At 54.4% G+C, this 23,429-nt stretch overlaps 3 protein-coding genes across 3 annotated transcripts; all 3 read right to left on the bottom strand.

The window, feature by feature from the left end:
- Positions 1 to 3,619: 3,619 nt before the first annotated feature.
- On the bottom strand, positions 3,620 to 5,929 carry LOC137670551 (forkhead box protein J1-like). Its single transcript, XM_068413455.1, has 2 exons — positions 5,492 to 5,929; positions 3,620 to 4,423 (listed from the first exon to the last, which is right to left on the bottom strand). The coding sequence occupies exons 1-2, from the start codon at positions 5,927 to 5,929 to the stop codon at positions 3,620 to 3,622; spliced, it is 1,242 nt and encodes a 413-aa protein (XP_068269556.1).
- A 6,784-nt stretch (positions 5,930 to 12,713) lies between these two features.
- On the bottom strand, positions 12,714 to 15,026 carry LOC137670549 (forkhead box protein J1-like). Its single transcript, XM_068413453.1, has 2 exons — positions 14,589 to 15,026; positions 12,714 to 13,517 (listed from the first exon to the last, which is right to left on the bottom strand). The coding sequence occupies exons 1-2, from the start codon at positions 15,024 to 15,026 to the stop codon at positions 12,714 to 12,716; spliced, it is 1,242 nt and encodes a 413-aa protein (XP_068269554.1).
- Positions 15,027 to 18,764: 3,738 nt separating this feature from the next.
- On the bottom strand, positions 18,765 to 21,074 carry LOC137670548 (forkhead box protein J1-like). Its single transcript, XM_068413452.1, has 2 exons — positions 20,637 to 21,074; positions 18,765 to 19,568 (listed from the first exon to the last, which is right to left on the bottom strand). Exons 1-2 carry the CDS (start codon positions 21,072 to 21,074, stop codon positions 18,765 to 18,767), a joined length of 1,242 nt encoding a protein of 413 aa, XP_068269553.1.
- Between the last annotated feature and the right edge of the window lie 2,355 nt (positions 21,075 to 23,429).

Raw genomic sequence — 23,429 nt, 5'->3', positions numbered from 1 at the left:
TCCAAGTTGGTTTTGTTGCTTTCAGAAGCTGAACAAAACGAGGTTGTTTCAGGCCTCGCCTGGTGCCTCCTTTATATTCACCCTTTCTCACTTAAAAACCCTCAACTGGCTCCGGTGGGCTGGAATATTTTTTCCTGGCACGGCTGTTTTTTGCAGTCCCCTGGCAGGGTGGGGGTGCTGGGGGCTCCTCTTTTTCCAGGGTTTAAAAACAGAAACTACACAGTTGTGCCTGGCAAAACAAAATAAGGAAGCGAATGGAGGGACAAGGGGGCTGCCAGCTTTTTGCAGCTCTGCCACCGCTACAGGGGGGAAGCAGAGAGAACCCAGGACAGGGATTCCCCATTGCCTTTTGGGGTCCATGGTCCCCAAGCTGAAAGGAGAGCCCAGATCTGCCTCCAAAAGCCCCCCCAGACACATCAAAGCTGTCCCCCACACAGATAATCCTACCTCATCCCAAGAGCCACATCCTGCCCTCCAAGCACAAGGCACACACAAGCCAAGGCCAACCCCTGCAGTGAGCCCAGCCCTTATTTTGGGTTGAGATTGGCCGGATTGGGAGCAGCTGTGACCACTGCAGAGCAAATGGGCAGCTCTGGGGCTGACTGCTGCAATGCCTGGTGCTGATGGGATGCAGTAGATCACTGGGGAGGTGATAGGCTGCTCTTCATGTGCTGCGGAGACAGGAAGGTCTGTGTCCCCAGTGCAGTGGGACATCCTGGAGTGGGTCCGTTCAAGGCACCAAGCTGGACGAGCCCCAGGCAGGGTCCATACAGGGATCTCTGTCCATGGAGATGCTCAGACAGGATCGGGGAGACCGGGCAGCCACCAGCTGGGGGCCAGACCACCCTTTTCCAGAGTCCTTCCAGCCCCCCTCTCCCACCATCCCAAGTGGCAGCACAGCCCCACAGCTGGGGCACAGAGGGGTGCCCACAGCCTGGCCCTGGCCAGCCTCGCACCCCCGAGCCAACCTCCCCTCCCCATGGGGCTCCCCAGACCTGCTACCCCTCACCCTGCCTGCGCCAGCAGCTGAGCGTACGCTGCTTTTCTTCCCTGCCTTGGCAGAGCCCAACTCTCCTCGGCGTAACTGGCCTTGCAAGGCTTCAGCTATTCCTGCAGCTTTTGTGCAGCTCCTCTTGCTGCCCTGTACTCAGGAGGGCTCAAAAGCCACTTGTGTTTCTCAGGGCATCTACAGGGCCAGGTGGGGACGTGGCAGAAGCAGAGTGACAGTCCCAAGCACTCACACCATGTCACCTCCAGAAGCTCCCCGCAGGCGCAGGGAAGGATGCTCCAGGGGTTGGGAGAAGCTCCCAGGACTCAGGGCATGGCCACCCTTGTGCCACAGATAGTGTGTAACCATTGCCACATGGGTGGTGGTTTGTGACTGTTTCCCCGCAGGGAATTGCTGTGCCACCACGGAGGTGGGGTGACAGCACCCCTGTACCAGGGCCGGGTGTACAGCCGGGGCTGGGCTGGTGAGACGTACCATTGACAGGCAACACCCCCATACCTGACAATCAGAAGGGCCAGTTCCCTTTGAGGACATGTGTAGGTCAACCTGTCATGGTGAGATTACCTTCTATTGGCATTGTACCCATGAACTTAGCAAAACCAAGAGGCTTGTATGTCTGGCAGGCCCTAGATGGAAGCAGAAAGACCCACTGTATCAGTGCCTGGTGGATAATCCCAGACTTGTAACCCTGAAGCCCATTTCCAAGGAACCAAGGCCCAGCTTTCTGTTTCTTACAGGACAATGGAAACGTGGATCACCTTGATGCTCATTCTGACAGTGGCAACGCTGACCAACGCAGGCAGCACAGGCCTGGATGACAACATGATAGCAACAACAATGGTGGGATTCACTCGAGAGATTAATCTAACCTCCATAACGGTTTGTCTACCTACCCCAAAGTCAGCAGAAGACCCCTTAACAATTTTTGTGCAAGACATTAACATATCGCTCACTCTTGAGCTCACATGGGAACAATATAACAATTACAGCTGGTAGTTCAAAAGGGCTGAGGAGAGAGGTCATACCTGTATTGTCTATAGTTGGTTTATGAGTGACCAGACGACCAACTGATCACTCGATGACCAGTTAAATCATTAAACAGATTTAATGAAATAAAGAAATCAATATAAATGACAACATAAAAGAGACAGAACTACAATTACTGACAGAGCACCGGCAAGTTGCTCCAGGAATCACAATTGTTGGAAAGGAGGAACAGGGAGAAGAGGCAAGGAGAGCAGGAAGAGCCCCAGCTCTTCCCCCCAAGCCCTCCCTTTTGTAGGGAACTGGATGTTGATGCCATAGAACACACCTGTGGGGCAGCCTGGGGCAGCTGCCCTGGATTTATCTGCTAAGGGCCTTGATCACCATGGCTGGCCACCAACTGAAACCAAACCCCAATGAAAGCAGGACACACCTCTATTCCCAATTCTATCCAGCCATCCCTGGGCCAGCCTGTACACGGGCTGCGCTCGCTCTTTGCCCATTTCCCGGGAAGGGTCCACGCCACACAAGCGGGGGGATTGTAGACCGAGGGGTTTATGAAAGGGATGGCAAGAAGCCCCAACACGACTTGGGTGGTGGATGGAATCGTTATTTGGAGTAGGAATTGCCCCAGTACAAAACCGACAGGCCAGTTTGGAACCAGGCCTACAGCTATGGGCTTTAGCCAGTGCTACGTCTGATGCTCTGAAGCTTTGAAACCATCAATTACAACATACCAGTCAGATGACCATTCCAAATCGAGCTTTATTAGACCCGTATTAGTTCTGCGACACCAAGTCCTGGATCCTCAACAAAACCTGCTGCTGATGCTGCTGCAGGAATCCTCGCTTGCGTGGTCTTGGTTTACAGAACAATGAACAACAAACCTTGAAACGGTGAAAATATAAAACAACTCCCAAACTGTATTTCCCCTACACTCCCTCCCAAACTATTAAGAAATTCTAATGCTAAAAATAGAAGTCTCATTGAATATATAATATATAATAAATTATATAATAACATCTAAAGAGGCAGACTTGCTGAATTTATAGACCTTTTCTTCTTCCATAGGCACAAGACAGGAGAGAGGTTGAAGTCAGAGAATGCAGAAGGGACCTGTATTTACCTGCTAGCGAATTATCACACTACACCTACCAACTACACGAGACAGAAAAAGGAAAGAGAGAGAGAAACGGAAAGACAAAAGGGTGAGGAAATTGCACTTAGTCTAGGGAGTGCTAAGCCTCCAGACATCTCATGTCTTGGATGGGATTTAGCAGGTGCTGTCCTTTAGCCCTGAAGGAACACAAGCCGTGTCCATTTCCACAGGAAAAAAAAAAAGAATCATGTTTCTTCCTTTAAAAGTAAAAAAATAAGTAGCGTTATATTTCTTCTCTTGAGGAAACTCACGGACTAGAGACTTCTGATGTGGCCTATAAAGATATATCAAGCAGCTCCGGTGGTGGTTTCTCCCCCCGGTGTTTCTGTGAATAATCTTATGATGGAGCTGGTAAAAGTCACTATGGATGTCTCTGTCTCTAGAAAATCTTGTCCCTTTTAAGTCCCAAGGCCACGGGGGGAGCATCCTACTAAAGTCTGTGTGGGCTTTGAATGCTGACTGGTGTCTTACAAGAGAGATGCCAGGCTGCTCCAGTCACTCACATCTGCTGGCAAAGAAGTGTCATTGAGTTCAAACACCTGCTCCACGTTGACGGGGCTGAGGAGGTAATCGGTTGTCTCTTTATCCCAGGCATGGTGCAGGAAAGAAGTGGCCATCAAGGTTTCAAAGTCCGTGTTGTTCTCGCTGGACTGGGTGAGGACCTGCTCCTGATCCTGCTCCCGAGGACCGTTGATGTGGTGCCCCTGTACCGTCAAGTCCAAGCCGTGCGTTGTGGAGCTGGTTGGTGATGTGAGCTCCGGATCGCCACAAGTGGAGAAGTCTCCCTGCCGGCTGGTGTTGAAGAGGGCTTCCCAGTCAAAGTCACCTATCAGCAACTGCAGCTCCCTCTCCTCTTCTTCGGTCAGCAGGGCAGAGTCAGAAAGCCGAGGCACCTTCTCCGTTCCCTTGGGCAAGGGCTGCTTGCGCTTCTGCCCTGCTTTGCCACCCGCTGGATTCCGGTTCCGGTCGCCGGTGGCTTCTTCAAACTCTTCCAGCAGCTGCTGTGACTCCATGTTGATGTTGATGATGTTACTGGAGGTGTAAACCGAAGCAGGTGGGCTGGCGACGCTCTGTGCCTCTTGCTGGGCTTTTTCAGTAGTGGCTGGGTGGATCTTCACCAAGGGCGTCCTCCGCTTCTTGAGGCCACTGTTCTTGAGCCGGTCGGCATATTGGGGGTCAAGCTTCCAAAAGCCGCCTTTCCCTGGCTCACCCTTCTCCCGGGGCACCCTGATGAAGCACTTATTCAAGGAGAGGCTGTGCCGGATGGAGTTCTAGACCCAAAAGAGAAAAAAAAACAAGGTTGAACGCGTGTCTGCTGCCGTAGCACCCTGCCCGCATGGGGAGGCTGGTGGAAAAGCACATTTTCAGCAACGACCTTTGGAAAAGAAAGCAGAAACGGCAACGTCGAGACATCCCAGGCTGTGTGCCCAGCAGAAACTGCCCTGGCCTGAGTCACCCAGGAGCATTTTCTTGCCTCCTGTCTCATCCAGCCAGATGTGGCAGGAGCCAAGGGGTTCAAGCTAGGACCTGTCAACCAAGGGGGAGCTTTTGGGCAACTCTCCTTGCTTTTAATCTGGGGCCATGGGGCCTTGGGTCATGCAGAGCACAGGGGCTGGAAAAAGCCCCTGTGCTTCGGGCTGTCCCCAAAGCTGGTGAGCCTGGGGGCTGTCCCCTACCCCCTGGGGACACGCTCATGCTAGCTGGGGACAGCAGCACTATTTTTGCCCTCTCTTGGGCTTTCTTCTGAGGCCTCACCAGCTCGTCACAGCGATGGAGCCTCCTTTGCCTGTCCAAGGAGACAGGAGACCTGCCCTCTGCCCTGCTGGGAAAGCGGCAGCATTCCTGCTCTGAACCTCCCCAACAAGGGATTGGTCCAACAAGCGGCATCTCCCCGGGGGTCCTCTCCATCCCTCTCCTACACCTGGTCCTCAGCACCCAGAGGTGCTCGACCTGGCGATTTCCCGTGTGCTCAGCCCCGAGGGACTCGGGACCCCACGAAAGCTGCGGAAAGGTGGCGCTGGGATCAGAGACATCTTCACCCTGGAGCCGAGAGGAACCGCAGGGACCAGCAGCCCAGCAGGTACCTCCCTGCTCCCAAAATGGCCCTCAGCTGTGCCCAGTAATGGCTCCTTCCCTCTGCCACCCTCGTGGCCGTGCCATTTCTGCACACCCAAGCTGTTTCCCGTTACTGCCCTTCCCCAGCGCCTGCCAGTGCCGCTCTCCTTCCACTGGCATCCAGCATCCCCGCGGCACCTTGCCTGGCACGGTGGAGGCTGTGGAAGGCCCTCCCCAGCCCTGCGGGGAGAGGGGACGAGGCAAAAGGTCTCCAAATGTCCCACCTGCCAGGTGGGATCGGCATGTCGGAAGTAGCAGAAGTTGTCGGTGATCCACTTGTAGATGGCGGAGAGGGTGATTTTGGGCTCGTTGCTGGCTTCCATTGCCATGCTGATGAGGCTGGCATAGGAGTAGGGCGGCTTGACATGCGGGTTGGTCTTGTAGTCGATGTCCCCCGCGAGCTGAGGGTGCATGGCCGTGGCATGGTGCAGCGTCCTCGAGGTGGAGGAGGAGATGGGGTTGCAGGGAGTGTGGGGCAGGCCCATGCACGCTGGGTTGGTGGCCAGGGGCGAGCACAGGGCAGGAAAGCTGGGGATTCTATGACAGTCATGGGGGTCCAGGCCACTGGGGCACCAGGAGGGCTTGGCCATGCCGGTGTTGGCGACTGAGAAGTCTGACAGCCACATGAGGCTGGTCAGGCTGTCGTCCAGCTCATCCTTCATGCGGTCCTTCCGCTGCCTCTCCTTTGCTGCCTTCCACCATCTCAGCCACTCCTCCTCAGCCATCCTCGGCAGCTCTCGCGCTCACGGGGGGCACGCAGAGAGCAGGGAGGGCACAGGACAGAGCCTGCAATAGCAGCAGGGAAAGGGTTGAGGCTCCCCGAGGTGGAGCTGCTTTGCGGCCCCTGGGGCAGGGCTGGCTCTGGGTGCTCCCCGTGCCGCTGGGCAAGACCCATCCCCGGCTGCTGCGCACCGGAGCTGCGATGCCTCCCCCGGGGTGCTTTGGCAGCCCTGAACCTCGGGGCAATTCCCTCAAACCCCGGCACCCCGGTGTCACCCCAACCGCGGGGGGCCGGCGCTGCCCAGCCAGCCTTCGGCTGAAGAAATAAAGAATAATAAAAAACCCACCACAACAAAAACCCCTCAAACACCCCAAACCCAGCCCTGCCATCCCACAAAGCCAGGATGTTTCTCCCACTCGCTGCCAGCAGGACAAAACGATCTCAGGATCCAGCACCTGCACAAAATACCTAAAAGTTCCCCCCTCCGCTCCCACCTTCCCTCGGTTTCATCCTATTCCTGCTGCTCCCTTCCCCCGGTCCCCCTAAAACACCCCGGGGCGGGGCTGGGGGAGCGCGGACCCGCCCCACACACCCCCTCGCTCCGGGCAAAGCGGCAGTTGAGCCGTCGGTTGGTGCCGGCTGGAGGGACGGAGCGTCCGGCTCCGCTTTTGGGCTGCAAACCCCGAGTGCGGCGGGTCTGAGGGAGCAGAGAGCCGCCCCCGGGAGCAGCCGCGGCCGAGGAGCCGCCACCGGCTGCGCTGGGGCCGGGGGTTCCGCGGGTCCAGTGACGTCGGGCGCAACCGTCGGGGGTGTGGGGGGGGCCGGGGGGGGGCGGCGAATGGAACCTTCCTGCCGCGCTTGTTCAAACGGGTTCCCCCCCCCGCCCAAAACCGGGGGTTTTCGCCCCAAAATAAAGCTCGGGGCAGCGGCAGCTCGTTCGGGTGCCCGATGCCCAGGGTCAGCCCTGAGCCCCTGCAACGTCCCGTGCCCGCAGCGAGGGAGATGCCGGCAAGACTCGGTGCGGTGGTGGCGGGGGGGGTCAGGGGGATAAAAATAAAACCAAGAATAAGAAGAAAAATAAGAATAAAAAATAAGAATAAAAAATAAGAATAAAAAAAAGAATAAAAAAAGAATAAAAAAAGAATAAAAAAAAGAATAAAAATAAGAATAAAAATAAGAATAAAAATAAGAATAAAAATAAGAATAAAAATAAGAATAAAAATAAGAATAAAAATAAGAATAAACACCCCCCTGGGCAATCCTGCCGCCCCATACAGCCTGGCGGAGCCCTCAGCAGTGCTGTCCCAAGGGCCCGTCCCACCGCTCCCCGCTGCTGTCACCCCCCGCCGCTGTCCCTTACCCCGTCCCGGCGCTCTTGAGCTCCCATGGGATCGATGTAACAGTTATAGCTGGGAGTTCAAAAGGGCTGAGGACAGAGGTTACACCTGTATTGTCCATAGCTGGTCATCGAGTGCGGTAAATGCGAGCTCAGGATGGGTGCAATATGCAACCGCAGCCTCCAAGCCACGGGGCGGAGTGTGAATGGTGCTGTTCCGTGCTCCTACATCCCGTGGGGAGCTACCGAATATAATACTCCATGGAGCACTGATGGTCATTCTCTGCAATATACAAACCCTTAAATGCCTCATGGGGCATTAGACACCCTGAAAGGGATAACAAAGAATGTCCTAGTGCATGTGATCACAGAATCACAGAATCACAGGATGTTAGGGATTGGAAGGGACCTCGAAAGATCATCTAGTCCAATCCCCCTGCCGGAGCAGGATTGCCTAGACCATATCACACAGGAACGCGTCCAGGCGGGTTTTGAATGTCTCCAGAGAAGGAGACTCCACAACCTCTCTGGGCAGCCTGTTCCAGTGTTCGGTCACCCTCACCGTAAAGAAGTTTTTCCTCATATTTATGTGGAACCTCCTGTGTTCCAGCTTGCACCCATTGCCCCTTGTCCTGTCAAGGGATGTCACTGAGAAGAGCCTGGCTCCATCCTCCTGACACTTGCCCTTTACATATTTATAAACATTAATGAGGTCACCCCTCAGTCTCCTCTTCTCTAAGCTAAAGAGACCCAGCTCCCTCAGCCTCTCCTCATAAGGGAGATGTTCCACCCCTTAAGCATCTTCGTGGCTCTGCGCTGGACTCTCTCTAGCAGTTCCCTGTCCTTGAACTGAGGGGCCCAGAACTGGACACAATATTCCAGATGCGGCCTCACCAGGGCAGAGTAGAGGGGGAGGAGAACCTCTCTTGACCTGCTAACCACACCCCTTCCAATACACCCCAGGATGCCATTGGCCTTCTTGGCCACAAGGGCACACTGCTGGCTCATGGTCATCCTGTTGTCCACTAGGACCCCCAGATCCCTTTCCCCTACGCTGCTCTCCAACAGATCTGTCCCCAACTTGTACTCATACATGGGGTTGTTCTTGCCCAGATGCAGGACTCTACACTTGCCCTTGTTATATTTCATTAAATTTCTCCCTGCCCAACTCTCCAGCCTGTCTAGGTCCCTCTGAATGGCTGCGCAGCCTTCCGGCGCTTCAGCCACTGCTCCCAGTTTTGTGTCATCAGCGAACTTGCTGACAGTGCACTCTATTCCCTCATCCAAGTCATTAATGAATATATTGAATAGAACTGGTCCCAGTATCGACCCTTGAGGGACTCCGCTAGACACAGGCCTCCAACTGGACTCTGTCCCATTGACCACCACTCTCTGGCTTCTTTCCTTCAGCCAGTTCACAATCCACCTCACTACCCGATCATCCAGACCACACTTCCTCAGTTTAGCTGCGAGGATGCTGTGGGAGACCGTGTCAAACGCTTTACTGAAATCAAGATAGACACATCCACAGCTTTACCATCATCTATCCACCGGGTTATGTCCTCATAAAAGGCTATCAAGTTGGTTAAGCATGACTTCCCCTTGGTGAAGCCATGCTGAGTGCCCCTAATGATCCCCCTATCCTTGATGTGCCTAGAGACAGCACCAAGGACAAGTTGTTCCATCACCTTTCCGGGGATGGAGGTGAGGCTGACCAGTCTATAGTTACCCGGGTCCTCCTTCTTGCCCTTTTTGAAGACTGGAGTGACATTCGCTTTCCTCCAGTCCTCAGGCACCTCTCCCGTTGCCCACGACTTAGCAAAGATGATGGAGAGTGGCCTAGCAATGACTTCCGCCAGCTTCCTCAGCACCTGCGGGTGCATCCCATCAGGGCCCATGGATTTATGGACGTCCAGGTTGCTTAATTGGTCCCTGACCCAGCCCTCATCTACCAAGACAGATTCCTCCTCTATCCTGACTTCTTCAGGCGCCTCAGGGGTCCGGGGCTCCTCAGGACAGCCTCCAGCAGTATAGACAGGCAAAGAAGGCATTCAGTAACTCCGCCTTCTTTTTATCCTCTGTCTCCAGGACCCCCACCTCATTCATCAGTGGGCCTACATTGCCTCTAGTGTTGGTTTTACCTGCAACGTATTTGAAGAAGCCCTTTCTGTTGTCCTTGACTTCTCTTGTAAGGTTTAATTCCAAGGAGGCCTTAGCTTTCCTAGTTGCCTCCCTACATCCTCTGACAACAGACTTATGTTCCTCCCAAGTGGCCAGCCCCTCCTTCCATGATCTGTACACCCTCTTCTTCCACTTGAGTTTGCCCAGCAGTTCCCTGTTTAACTCCTGGTACCCTTCCTTGACTTCCTACCTGCTGGGATGCTTTGATCTTGAGCTTGGAAGAAGCAGTCCTTGAATGCTAACCAACTATCTTGGGCCCCCTTACCTTCTAGTACCCTGTCCCATGGGATTTCCCCTACCAATTGCTTGAAAAGGCCAAAGTTGGCCCTACTGAAGTCCAGGGTTGTGATTCTGCTAGCTATTCTGTTCCTGCCACATGAGATCCTGAACTCTACCATCTCATGGTCACTACAACCAAGGCTGCCCTCAACCTTCACCTCTTCAACCAGACCCTCCTTGTTAGCGAGGATAAGATCCAGCAGCGCTCCTCTCCTGTTGGCTCATCCACCATTTGCATCAGAAAGTTATCATTAATGCACTGGAGGAACCTCCTGGACTGAGGATGGCTGGCTGAGTAGGCCTCCCAGCAAATATCAGGATAGTTGAAATCCCCCACGACAACCAGGCCCTGTAATTGAGAGACTGCTCTCAGCTGCCTGTAGAAGGCCTCATCACCATCCTCATCCTGATCCGGTGGCCTGTAATAGACACCCACAACAGTATCACCCCTGCCAGCCTGCCCCTTAATTCGCACCCACAAACTCTCAACTCGCTCCTGATCCGCCCCTGGACAGAACTCAATACATTCTAGCTGCTCACTCACATAAAGAGCAACTCCACCACCTCTCCTTAGTGGCCTGCCTTTCCTGAACAGGACATAGCCATCCATGACCACATTCCGGTCATGCGAGGTGTCCCACCAAGTCTCTGTAATTGCCACTAGATCATAGCCCCCCGACCGAACACGGATTTCTAACTCCTCCTGTTTATTCCCCATGCTGCGTGCATTGGTGTACAGGCATTTCAGGGAGCGAGCTGAGCACACCGATTTCACCCCAGAGGGATGGGAGGCCTCCTGGTCTACCTCAACACTAGAGCGTTGTCCCAGTGGTGCAAGCCCAGCTACTACCCCATCCCCATTCGAATCTAGTTTAAAGCTCCCTGAATGAGCCCTGCTAATTCCTGTCCCAGATCCCTTTGCCCTTACGACATAAACCTTTTGATCAAAACTCATTTAACTGTCCTCTCAACTGCACGTGGGCTGGACATACCTATGAACCTAGTTGGGATGGGGAAAGGGATAAGATACCTCCAGCGAGGAAATCTCCTCTCTGGAACTGCCAAGCAGAAATTGGATGCAAAAGCATTGATAAGATGCCATGACTATGGCTATATCCTCCTGCTAAGAAAGCTCTGATGCTGGGCTGTTCATGCAGTAATAGCAGCTACTCACGACCCCCTGTTCTAGATTGTAGTAAGAAAAGCTATTGTCCTCCTCCTCCCACCACACCAGGTTCATGCCGGACATTCACTGTCCATGCACCCCCCAACTTTGTAGGGGCATGCTCTGACCGCCACCGTGTCCTCGTTCAGCCTGCACCCAGGGCTAAACAATAAACAGTTCTTCTATCACCCAGTGTCTCTTCCCCAAATGAGGAAGGGAATTGGGGAAAGGAGGGAGACTTGTAGGTTGAAGTTAAACAGATTTAATGAAATAAATCCATGTAAGTGACAACACAGAAGAGACAAAACTGTACTTATCTACAGAGCACCAGCAAGTTGCTCCAGGAATCACAATTGTTGGAAAGGAGGAACAGGGAGAAGAGGCAAGGAGAGCAAGAAGAGCCCCAGCTCTTCCCCCCAAGCCCTCCCTTTTGTAGGGAACTGGATGTTGATGCCATAGAACACACCTGTGGGGCAGCCTGGGGCAGCTGCCCTGGATTTATCTGCTAAGGGCCTTGATCACCATGGCTGGCCACCAACTGAAACCAAACCCCAATGAAAGCAGGACACACCTCTATTCCCAATTCTATCCAGCCATCCCTGGGCCAGCCTGTACATGGGCTGCGCTCGCTCTTTGCCCATTTCCCGGGAAGGGTCCACGCCACACAAGTGGGGGGATCGTAGACCGAGGGATTTACGGAAGGGATGGCAAGAAGCCGCAACACGACTTGGGTGGTGGATGGAATCGTTATTTGGAGCAGGAATTGCCCCAGTACGAAACCGACAGGCCAGTTTGGAACTAGGCCTACAGCTATGGGCTTTAGCCAGTGCTACGTCTGATGCTCTGAAGCTTTTAAACCATCAATTACAACATACCAGTCAGATGACCATTCCAAATCGAGCTTTATTAGACCCGTATTAGTTCTGCGACACCAAGTCCTGGATCCTCAACAAAACCTGCTGCTGATACTGCTGCAGGAATCCTCGCTTGCGTGGTCTTGGTTTACAGAACAATGAACAACAAACCTTGAAACGGTGAAAATATAAAACAACTCCCAAATTGTATTTCCCTTACACCCCCCCCCAAACTATTAAGAAATTCTAATGCTAAAATAGAAGTCTCGTTGAATATATAATATATAATAAATTATATAATAACATCTAAAGAGGCAGACTTGCTGAATTTATAGACCTTTTCTTCTTCCATAGGCACAAGACAGGAGAGAGGTTGAAGTCAGAGAATGCAGAAGGGACCTGTATTTACCTGCTAGCGAATTATCACACTACACCTACCAACTACACGAGACAGAAAAAGGAAAGAGAGAGAGAAACACAGAGACAAAAGGGTGAGGAAATTGCACTTAGTCTAGGGAGTGCTAGGCCTCCAGACATCTCATGTCTTGGATGGGATTTAGCAGGTGCTGTCCTTTAGCCCTCAAGGAACACAAGCCGTGTCCATTTCCACAGGAAAAAAAAAAAAGAATCATGTTTCTTCCTTTAAAGGTAAAAAAATAAGTAGCGTTATATTTCTTCTCTTGAGGAAACTCACGGACTAGAGACTTCTGGTGTGGCCCATAAAGATATATCAAGCAGCTCCTGTGGTGGTTTCTCCCCCCGGTGTTTCTGTGAATAATCTTATGATGGAGCTGGTAAAAGTCGCTATGGATGTCTCTGTCTCTAGAAAATCTTGTCCCTTTTAAGTCCCAAGGCCATGGGGGGAGCATCCTACTAAAGTCTGTGTGGGCTTTGAATGCTGACTGGTGTCTTACAAGAGAGATGCCAGGCTGCTCCAGTCACTCACATCTGCTGGCAAAGAGGTGTCATTGAGTTCAAACACCTGCTCCACGTTGACGGGGCTGAGGAGGTAATCGGTTGTCTCTTTATCCCAGGGATGCTGCAGGAAAGAAGTGGCCATCAAGGTTTCAAAGTCCGTGTTGTTCTCGCTGGACTGGGTGAGGACCTGCTCCTGATCCCTCTCCCGAGGACCGTTGATGTGGTGCCCCTGTACTGTCAAGTCCAAGCCGTGCGTTGTGGAGCTGGTTGGTGATGTGAGCTCCGGATCGCCACAAGTGGAGAAGTCTCCCTGCCGGCTGGTGTTGAAGAGGGCTTCCCAGTCAAAGTCACCTATCAGCAACTGCAGCTCCCTCTCCTCTTCTTCCGTCAGCAGGGCAGAGTCAGAAAGCCGAGGCACCTTCTCCATTCCCTTGGGCAAGGGCTGCTTGCGCTTCTGCTCTGCTTTGCCACCCACTGGATTCCGGTTCCGGCCGCTGGTGGCTTCTTCAAACTCTTCCAGCAGCTGCTGTGAGTTCATGTTGATGTTGTGGATGTTATTGGAGGTGTAAACTGAAGCAGGTGGGCTGGCGATGCTCTGTGCCTCTTGCTGGGCTTTTTCAGTAGCGGCCGGGTGGATCTTCACTGAGGGCGTCCTCCGCTTCTTGAAGCCACCGTTCTTGAGCCGGTCGGCATACTGCCGGTCAAGCTTCCAAAAGCTGCCTTTCCCTGGCTCGCCCTTCTCCCGGGGCACCCTGATGAAGCGCTTATTCAAGCAGAGGCTGCGCCGGATGGAGTTCTAGACCCAAAAGAGAAAAAAAAAAAACAAGGTTGAACGCGTGTCTGCTGCCGTAGCACCCTGCCCGCATGGGGAGGCTGGTGGAAAAGCACATTTTCAGCAACGACCTTTGGAAAAGAAAGCAGAAACGGCAACGTCGAGACATCCCAGGCTGTGTGCCCAGCAGAAACTGCCCTGGCCTGAGTCACCCAGGAGCATTTTCTTGCCTCCTGTCTCATCCAGCCAGATGTGGCAGGAGCCAAGGGGTTCAAGCTAGGACCTGCCAACCAAGGGGGAGCTTTTGGGCAACTCTCCTTGCTTTTAATCTGGGGCCATGGGGCCTTGGGTCATGCAGAGCACAGGGGCTGGAAAAAGCCCCTGTGCTTCGGGCTGTCCCCAAAGCTGGTGAGCCTGGGGGCTGTCCCCTACCCCCTGGGGACACACTCATGCTAGCTGGGGACAACAGCCCTATTTTTGCCCTCTCTTGGGCTTTCTTCTGAGGCCTCACCAGCTCATCACAGCGATGGAGCCTCCTTTGCCTGTCCAAGGAGACAGGAGACCTGCCCTCTGCCCTGCTGGGAAAGCGGCAGCATTCCTGCTCTGAACCTCCCCAACAAGGGATTGGTCCAACAAGCGGCATCTCCCCAGGGGTCCTCTCCATCCCTCTCCTACACCTGGTCCTCAGCACCCAGAGGTGCTCGACCTGGCGATTTCCCGTGTGCTCAGCCCCGAGGGACTCGGGACCCCACGAAAGCTGCGGAAAGGTGGCGCTGGGATCAGAGACATCTTCACCCTGGAGCCGAGAGGAACCGCAGGGACCAGCAGCACAGAAGGTACCTCCCTGCTCCCAAAATGGCCCTGAGCTGTCCCCAGTAATGGCTCCTTCCCTCTGCCACCCTCGTGGCCGTGCCATTTCTGCACACCCAAGCTGTTTCCCGTTACTGCCCTTCCCCAGCACCTGCCAGTGCCGCTCTCCTCTCACTGGGATCCAGCATCCCCGCGGCACCTTGCCTGGCACGGTGGAGGCTGTGGAAGGCCCTCCCCAGCCCTGCGGGGAGAGGGGACGAGGCAAAAGGTCTCCAAATGTCCTACCTGCCAGGTGGGATTGGCGTGTCGGAAGTAGCAGAAGTTGTCGGTGACCCACTTGTAGATGGCGGAGAGGGTGATTTTGGGCTCGTTGCTGGCTTCCATTGCCATGCTGATGAGGCTGGCATAGGAGTAGGGCGGCTTGACATGCGGGTTGGTCTTGTAGTCGATGTCCCCCGCGAGCTGAGGGTGCATGGCCGTGGCATGGTGCAGCGTCCTCGAGGTGGAGGAGGAGATGGGGTTGCAGGGAGTGTGGGGCAGGCCCATGCACGCTGGGTTGGTGGCCAGGGGTGAGCACAGGGCAGGAAAGCTGGGGATTCTGTGACGGTCGTGGGGGTCCGGGCCACTGGGGCACCAGGAGGGCTTGGCCATGCCGATGTTGGCGACTGAGAAGTCTGACAGCCACATGAGGCTGCTCAGGCTGTCGTCCAGCTCATCCTTCATGCGGTCCTTCCGCTGCCTCTCCTTTGCTGCCTTCCACCATCTCAGCCACTCCTCCTCAGCCATCCTCGGCAGCTCTCGCGCTCACGGGGGGCACGCAGAGAGCAGGGAGGGCACAGGACAGAGCCTGCAATAGCAGCAGGGAAAGGGTTGAGGCTCCCCGAGGCGGAGCTGCTTTGCGGCCCCTGGGGCAGGGCTGGCTCTGGGTGCTCCCCGTGCCGCTGGGCAAGACCCATCCCCGGGTGCTGCGCACCGGGTGCTGCGATGCCTCCCCCGGGGTGCTTTGGCAGCCCTGAACCTCGGGGCAATTCCCTCAAACCCCGGCACCCCGGTGTCACCCCAACCGCGGGGGGCCGGCGCTGCCCAGCCAGCCTTCGGCTGAAGAAATAAAGAATAATAAAAAACCCACCACAACAAAAACCCCTCAAACACCCCAAACCCAGCCCTGCCATCCCACAAAGCCAGGATGTTTCTCCCACTCGCTGCCAGCAGGACAAAACGATCTCAGGATCCAGCACCTGCACAAAATACCTAAAAGTTCCCCCCTCCGCTCCCACCTTCCCTCGGTTTCATCCTATTCCTGCTGCTCCCTTCCCCCGGTCCCCCTAAAACACCCCGGGGCGGGGCTGGGGGAGCGCGGACCCGCCCCACACACCCCCTCGCTCCGGGCAAAGCGGCAGTTGAGCCGTCGGTTGGTGCCGGCTGGAGGGACGGAGCGTCCGGCTCCGCTTTTGGGCTGCAAACCCCGAGTGCGGCGGGTCTGAGGGAGCAGAGAGCCGCCCCCGGGAGCAGCCGCGGCCGAGGAGCCGCCACCGGCTGCGCTGGGGCCGGGGGTCCCGCGGGTCCCGCGGGTCCAGTGACGTCGGGCGCAACCGTCGGGGGTGTGGGGGGGGCCGGGGGGGGGGCGGCGAATGGAACCTTCCTGCCGCGCTTGTTCAAACGGGTTCCCCCCCCCGCCCAAAACCGGGGGTTTTCGCCCCAAAATAAAGCTCGGGGCAGCGGCAGCTCGTTCGGGTGCCCGATGCCCAGGGTCAGCCCTGAGCCCCTGCAACGTCCCGTGCCCGCAGCGAGGGAGATGCCGGCAAGACTCGGTGCGGTGGTGGCGGGGGGGGTCAGGGGGATAAAAATAAAACCAAGAATAAGAAGAAAAATAAGAATAAAAAATAAGAATAAAAAAAAGAATAAAAAAAAGAATAAAAAAAAGAATAAAAAAAAGAATAAAAAAAAGAATAAAGAATAAAAATAAGAATAAAAAAAAGAATAAAAATAAGAATAAAAATAAGAATAAAAATAAGAATAAACACCCCCCTGGGCAATCCTGCCGCCCCATACAGCCTGGCGGAGCCCTCAGCAGTGCTGTCCCAAGGGCCCGTCCCACCGCTCCCCGCTGCTGTCACCCCCCGCCGCTGTCCCTTACCCCGTCCCGGCGCTCTTGAGCTCCCATGGGATCGATGTAACAGTTATAGCTGGGAGTTCAAAAGGGCTGAGGACAGAGGTTACACCTGTATTGTCCATAGCTGGTCATCGAGTGCGGTAAATGCGAGCTCAGGATGGGTGCAATATGCAACCGCAGCCTCCAAGCCACGGGGCGGAGTGTGAATGGTGCTGTTCCGTGCTCCTACATCCCGTGGGGAGCTACCGAATGTAATACTCCATGGAGCACTGATGGTCATTCTCTGCAATATACAAACCCTTAAATGCCTCATGGGGCATTAGACACCCTGAAAGGGATAACAAAGAATGTCCTAGTGCATGTGATCAAAACTCATTTAACTGTCCTCTCAACTGCACGTGGGCTGGACATACCTATGAACCTAGTTGGGATGGGGAAAGGGATAAGATACCTCCAGCGAGGAAATCTCCTCTCTGGAACTGCCAAGCAGAAATTGGATGCAAAAGCATTGATAAGATGCCATGACTATGGCTATATCCTCCTGCTAAGAAAGCTCTGATGCTGGGCTGTTCATGCAGTAATTGCAGCTACTCACGACCCCCTGTTCTAGATTGTAGTAAGAAAAGCTATTGTCCTCCTCCTCCCACCACACCAGGTTCATGCCGGACATTCACTGTCCATGCACCCCCCAACTTTGTAGGGGCATGCTCTGACCGCCACCGTGTCCTCGTTCAGCCTGCACCCAGGGCTAAACAATAAACAGTTCTTCTATCACCCAGTGTCTCTTCCCCAAATGAGGAAGGGAATTGGGGAAAGGAGGGAGACTTGTAGGTTGAAGTTAAACAGATTTAATGAAATAAATCCATGTAAGTGACAACACAGAAGAGACAAAACTGTACTTATCTACAGAGCACCGGCAAGTTGCTCCAGGAATCACAATTGTTGGAAAGGAGGAACAGGGAAAAGAGGCAAAGAGAGCAAGAAGAGCCCCAGCTCTTCCCCCCAAGCCCTCCCTTTTGTAGGGAACTGGATGTTGATGCCATAGAACACACCTGTGGGGCAGCCTGGGGCAGCTGCCCTGGATTTATCTGCTAAGGGCCTTGATCACCATGGCTGGCCACCAACTGAAACCAAACCCCAATGAAAGCAGGACACACCTCTATTCCCAATTCTATCCAGCCATCCCTGGGCCAGCCTGTACACGGGCTGCGCTCGCTCTTTGCCCATTTCCCGGGAAGGGTCCACGCCACACAAGCGGGGGGATCGTAGACCGAGGGATTTACGGAAGGGATGGCAAGAAGCCGCAACACGACTTGGGTGGTGGATGGAATCGTTATTTGGAGCAGGAATTGCCCCAGTATGAAACCGACAGGCCAGTTTGGAACTAGGCCTACAGCTATGGGCTTTAGCCAGTGCTACGTCTGATGCTCTGAAGCTTTTAAACCATCAATTACAACATACCAGTCAGATGACCATTCCAAATCGAGCTTTATTAGACCTGTATTAGTTCTGCGACACCAAGTCCTGGATCCTTAACAAAACCTGCTGCTGATACTGCTGCAGGAATCCTCACTTGTGTGGTCTTGGTTTACAGAACAATGAACAACAAACCTTGAAACGGTGAAAATATAAAACAACTCCCAAATTGTATTTCCCTTACACCCCCCCCACTATTAAGAAATTCTAATGCTAAAAATAGAAGTCTCTTTGAATATATAATATATAATAGATTATATAAAAACATCTAAAGAGGCAGACTTGCTGAATTTATAGACCTTTTCTTCTTCCATAGGCACAAGACAGGAGAGAGGTTGAAGTCAGAGAATGCAGAAGGGACCTGTATTTACCTGCTAGCGAATTATCACACTACACCTACCAACTACACGAGACAGAAAAAGGAAAGAGAGAGAGAAACACAGAGACAAAAGGGTGAGGAAATTGCACTTAGTCTAGGGAGTGCTAGGCCTCCAGACATCTCACGTCTTGGATGGGATTTAGCAGGTGCTGTCCTTTAGCCCTCAAGGAACACAAGCCGTGTCCATTTCCACAGGAAAAAAAAAAAAGAATCATGTTTCTTCCTTTAAAAGTAAAAAAATAAGTAGCGTTATATTTCTTCTCTTGAGGAAACTCACGGACTAGAGACTTCTGGTGTGGCCCATAAAGATGTATCAAGCAGCTCCTGTGGTGGTTTCTCCCCCCGGTGTTTCTGTGAATAATCTTATGATGGAGCTGGTAAAAGTCACTATGGATGTCTCTGTCTCTAGAAAATCTTGTCCCTTTTAAGTCCCAAGGCCACGGGGGGAGCATCCTACTAAAGTCTGTGTGGGCTTTGAATGCTGACTGGTGTCTTACAAGAGAGATGCCAGGCTGCTCCAGTCACTCACATCTGCTGGCAAAGAGGTGTCATTGAGTTCAAACACCTGCTCCACTTTGACGGGGCTGAGGAGGTAATCGGTTGTCTCTTTATCCCAGGCATGGTGCAGGAAAGAAGTGGCCATCAAGGTTTCAAAGTCCGTGTTGTTCTCGCTGGACTTGGTGAGGACCTGCTCCTGATCCTGCTCCCGAGGACCGTTGATGTGGTGCCCCTGTACCGTCAAGTCCAAGCCGTGCGTTGTGGAGCTGGTTGGTGATGTGAGCTCCGGATCGCCACAAGTGGAGAAGTCTCCCTGCCAGCTGGTGTTGAAGAGGGCTTCCCAGTCAAAGTCACCTATCAGCAACTGCAGCTCCCTCTCCTCTTCTTCGGTCAGCAGGGCAGAGTCAGAAAGCCGAGGCACCTTCTCCGTTCCCTTGGGCAAGGGCTGCTTGCGCTTCTGCCCTGCTTTGCCACCCGCTGGATTCCGGTTCCGGTCGCTGGTGGCTTCTTCAAACTCTTCCAGCAGCTGCTGTGACTCCATGTTGATGTTGTGGATGTTATTGGAGGTGTAAACCGAAGCAGGTGGGCTGGCGACGCTCTGTGCCTCTTGCTGGGCTTTTTCAGTAGCGGCCGGGTGGATCTTCACTGAGGGTGTCCTCTGCTTCTTGAGGCCACCGTTCTTGAGCCGGTCGGCATATTGGGGGTCAAGCTTCCAAAAGCTGCCTTTCCCTGGCTCGCCCTTCTCCCGGGGCACCCTGATGAAGCGCTTATTCAAGGAGAGGCTGTGCCGGATGGAGTTCTAGACCCAAAAGAGAAAAAAAAACAAGGTTGAACGCGTGTCTGCTGCCGTAGCACCCTGCCCGCATGGGGAGGCTGGTGGAAAAGCACATTTTCAGCAACGACCTTTGGAAAAGAAAGCAGAAACGGCAACGTCGAGACATCCCAGGCTGTGTGCCCAGCAGAAACTGCCCTGGCCTGAGTCACCCAGGAGCATTTTCTTGCCTCCTGTCTCATCCAGCCAGATGTGGCAGGAGCCAAGGGGTTCAAGCTAGGACCTGCCAACCAAGGGGGAGCTTTTGAGCAACTCTCCTTGCTTTTAATCTGGGGCCATGGGGCCTTGGGTCATGTAGAGCACAGGGTCTGGAAAAAGCCCCTGTGCTTTGGGCTGTTCCCAAAGCCAGTGAGCCTGGGGGCTGTCCCCTACCCCCTGGGGACACGCTCGTGCTAGCTGGGGACAACAGCCCTATTTTTGCCCTCTCTTGGGCTACCTGCTGAGGCCTCACCAGCTCGTCACAGCGCTGGAGCCTCCTTTGCCTGTCCAAGGAGACAGGAGACCTGCCCTCTGCCCTGCTGGGAAAGCGGCAGCATTCCTGCTCTGAACCTCCCCAACAAGGGATTGGTCCAACAAGCGGCATCTCCCCAGGGGTCCTCTCCATCCCTCTCCTACACCTGGTCCTCAGCACCCAGAGATGCTCGACCTGGCGATTTCCCGTGTGCTCAGCCCCAAAGGACTCGGGACCCCACGAAAGCTGCGGAAAGGTGGCGCTGGGATCAGAGATGTCTTCAGCCCGGAGCCGAGAGGAACCGCAGGGACCAGCAGCACAGAAGGTACCTCCCTGCTCCCAAAATGGCCCTCAGCTGTCCCCAGTAATGGCTCCTTCCCTCTGCCACCCTCGTGGCCATGCCATTTCTGCACACCCAAGCTGTTTCCCGTTACTGCCCTTCCCCAGCACCTGCCAGTGCCGCTCTCCTCTCACTGGGATCCAGCATCCCCGCGGCACCTTGCCTGGCACGGTGGAGGCTGTGGAAGGCCCTCCCCAGCCCTGCGGGGAGAGGGGACGAGGCAAAAGGTCTCCAAATGTCCTACCTGCCAGGTGGGATTGGCGTGTCGGAAGTAGCAGAAGTTGTCAGTGACCCACTTGTAGATGGCGGAGAGGGTGATTTTGGGCTCGTTGCTGGCTTCCATCGCCATGCTGATGAGGCTGGCATAGGAGTAGGGCGGCTTGACGTGCGGGTTGGTCTTGTAGTCGATGTCCCCCGCGAGCTGAGGGTGCATGGCCGTGGCATGGTGCAGCGTCCTCGAGGTGGAGGAGGAGATGGGGTTGCAGGGAGTGTGGGGCAGGCCCATGCACGCTGGGTTGGTGGCCAGGGGTGAGCACAGGGCAGGAAAGCTGGGGATCCTGTGACGGTCGTGGGTCTTTGGGCCGCTGGGGCACCAGGAGGGCTTGGCCATGCTGGTGTTGGCGACTGAGAAGTCTGACAGCCACATGAGGCTGCTCAGGCTGTCGTCCAGCTCATCCTTCATGCGGTCCTTCCGCTGCCTCTCCTTTGCTGCCTTCCACCATCTCAGCCACTCCTCTTCAGCCATCCTCGGCAGCTCTCGCGCTCACGGGGGGCACACAGAGAGGAGGGAGGGCACAGGACAGAGCCTGCAATAGCAGCAGGGAAAGGGTTGAGGCTCCCCGAGGTGGAGCTGCTTTGCGGCCCCCGGGGCAGGGCTGGCTCTGGGTGCTCCCCGTGCCGCTGGGCAAGACCCATCCCCGGCTGCTGCGCACCGGAGCTGCGATGCCTCCCCCGGGGTGCTTTGGCAGCCCTGAACCTCGGGGCAATTCCCTCAAACCCCGGCACCCCAGTGTCACCCCAACCGCGGGGGGCCGGCGCTGCCCAGCCAGCCTTCGGCTGAAGAAATAAAGAATAATAAAAAACCCACCACAACAAAAACCCCTCAAACACCCCAAACCCAGCCCTGCCATCCCACAAAGCCAGGATGTTTCTCCCACTCGCTGCCAGCAGGACAAAACGATCTCAGGATCCAGCACCTGCACAAAATACCTAAAAGTTCCCCCCTCCGCTCCCACCTTCCCTCGGTTTCATCCTATTCCTGCTGCTCCCTTCCCCCGGTCCCCCTAAAACACCCCGGGGCGGGGCTGGGGGAGCGCGGACCCGCCCCACACACCCCCTCGCTCCGGGCAAAGCGGCAGTTGAGCCGTCGGTTGGTGCCGGCTGGAGGGACGGAGCGTCCGGCTCCGCTTTTGGGCTGCAAACCCCGAGTGCGGCGGGTCTGAGGGAGCAGAGAGCCGCCCCCGGGAGCAGCCGCGGCCGAGGAGCCGCCACCGGCTGCGCTGGGGCCGGGGGTTCCGCGGGTCCAGTGACGTCGGGCGCAACCGTCGGGGGTGTGGGGGGGGCCGGGGGGGGGCGGCGAATGGAACCTTCCTGCCGCGCTTGTTCAAACGGGTTCCCCCCCCCCGCCCAAAACCGGGGGTTTTCGCCCCAAAATAAAGCTCGGGGCAGCGGCAGCTCGTTCGGGTGCCCGATGCCCAGGGTCAGCCCTGAGCCCCTGCAACGTCCCGTGCCCGCAGCGAGGGAGATGCCGGCAAGACTCGGTGCGGTGGTGGCGGGGGGGGTCAGGGGGATAAAAATAAAACCAAGAATAAGAAGAAAAATAAGAATAAAAAATAAGAATAAAAAAAAGAATTAAAAAAAAAATAAAAAAAAGAATAAAAAATATAAAAAAATAAAAAAAAAAAAAAAAAAAAAAAAAAAAAAAAAATAAAAAAAAAAAAAATAAAAAAAAGAATAAAAAAAAGAATAAAAATAAGAATAAAAATAAGAATAAAAATAAGAATAAAAATAAGAATAAAAATAAGAATAAACACCCCCCTGGGCAATCCTGCCGCCCCATACAGCCTGGCGGAGCCCTCAGCAGTGCTGTCCCAAGGGCCCGTCCCACCGCTCCCCGCTGCTGTCACCCCCCGCCGCTGTCCCTTACCCCGTCCCGGCGCTCTTGAGCTCCCATGGGATCGATGTAACAGTTATAGCTGGGAGTTCAAAAGGGCTGAGGACAGAGGTTACACCTGTATTGTCCATAGCTGGTCATCGAGTGCGGTAAATGCGAGCTCAGGATGGGTGCAATATGCAACCGCAGCCTCCAAGCCACGGGGCGGAGTGTGAATGGTGCTGTTCCGTGCTCCTACATCCCGTGGGGAGCTACCGAATATAATACTCCATGGAGCACTGATGGTCATTCTCTGCAATATACAAACCCTTAAATGCCTCATGGGGCATTAGACACCCTGAAAGGGATAACAAAGAATGTCCTAGTGCATGTGATCAAAACTCATTTAACTGTCCTCTCAACTGCACGTGGGCTGGACATACCTATGAACCTAGTTGGGATGGGGAAAGGGATAAGATACCTCCAGCGAGGAAATCTCCTCTCTGGAACTGCCAAGCAGAAATTGGATGCAAAAGCATTGATAAGATGCCATGACTATGGCTATATCCTCCTGCTAAGAAAGCTCTGATGCTGGGCTGTTCATGCAGTAATAGCAGCTACTCACGACCCCCTGTTCTAGATTGTAGTAAGAAAAGCTATTGTCCTCCTCCTCCCACCACACCAGGTTCATGCCGGACATTCACTGTCCATGCACCCCCCAACTTTGTAGGGGCATGCTCTGACCGCCACCGTGTCCTCGTTCAGCCTGCACCCAGGGCTAAACAATAAACAGTTCTTCTATCACCCAGTGTCTCTTCCCCAAATGAGGAAGGGAATTGGGGAAAGGAGGGAGACTTGTAGGTTGAAGTTAAACAGATTTAATGAAATAAATCCATGTAAGTGACAACACAGAAGAGACAAAACTGTACTTATCTACAGAGCACC

This window comes from Nyctibius grandis, chromosome 15, assembly GCF_013368605.1.
Source record: "Nyctibius grandis isolate bNycGra1 chromosome 15, bNycGra1.pri, whole genome shotgun sequence".
NCBI classification, from domain to species: domain Eukaryota; kingdom Metazoa; phylum Chordata; class Aves; order Nyctibiiformes; family Nyctibiidae; genus Nyctibius; species Nyctibius grandis.
Note: the sequence above shows the minus strand (reverse complement) of the source record. Positions and strands in the feature narration are given on the sequence as shown.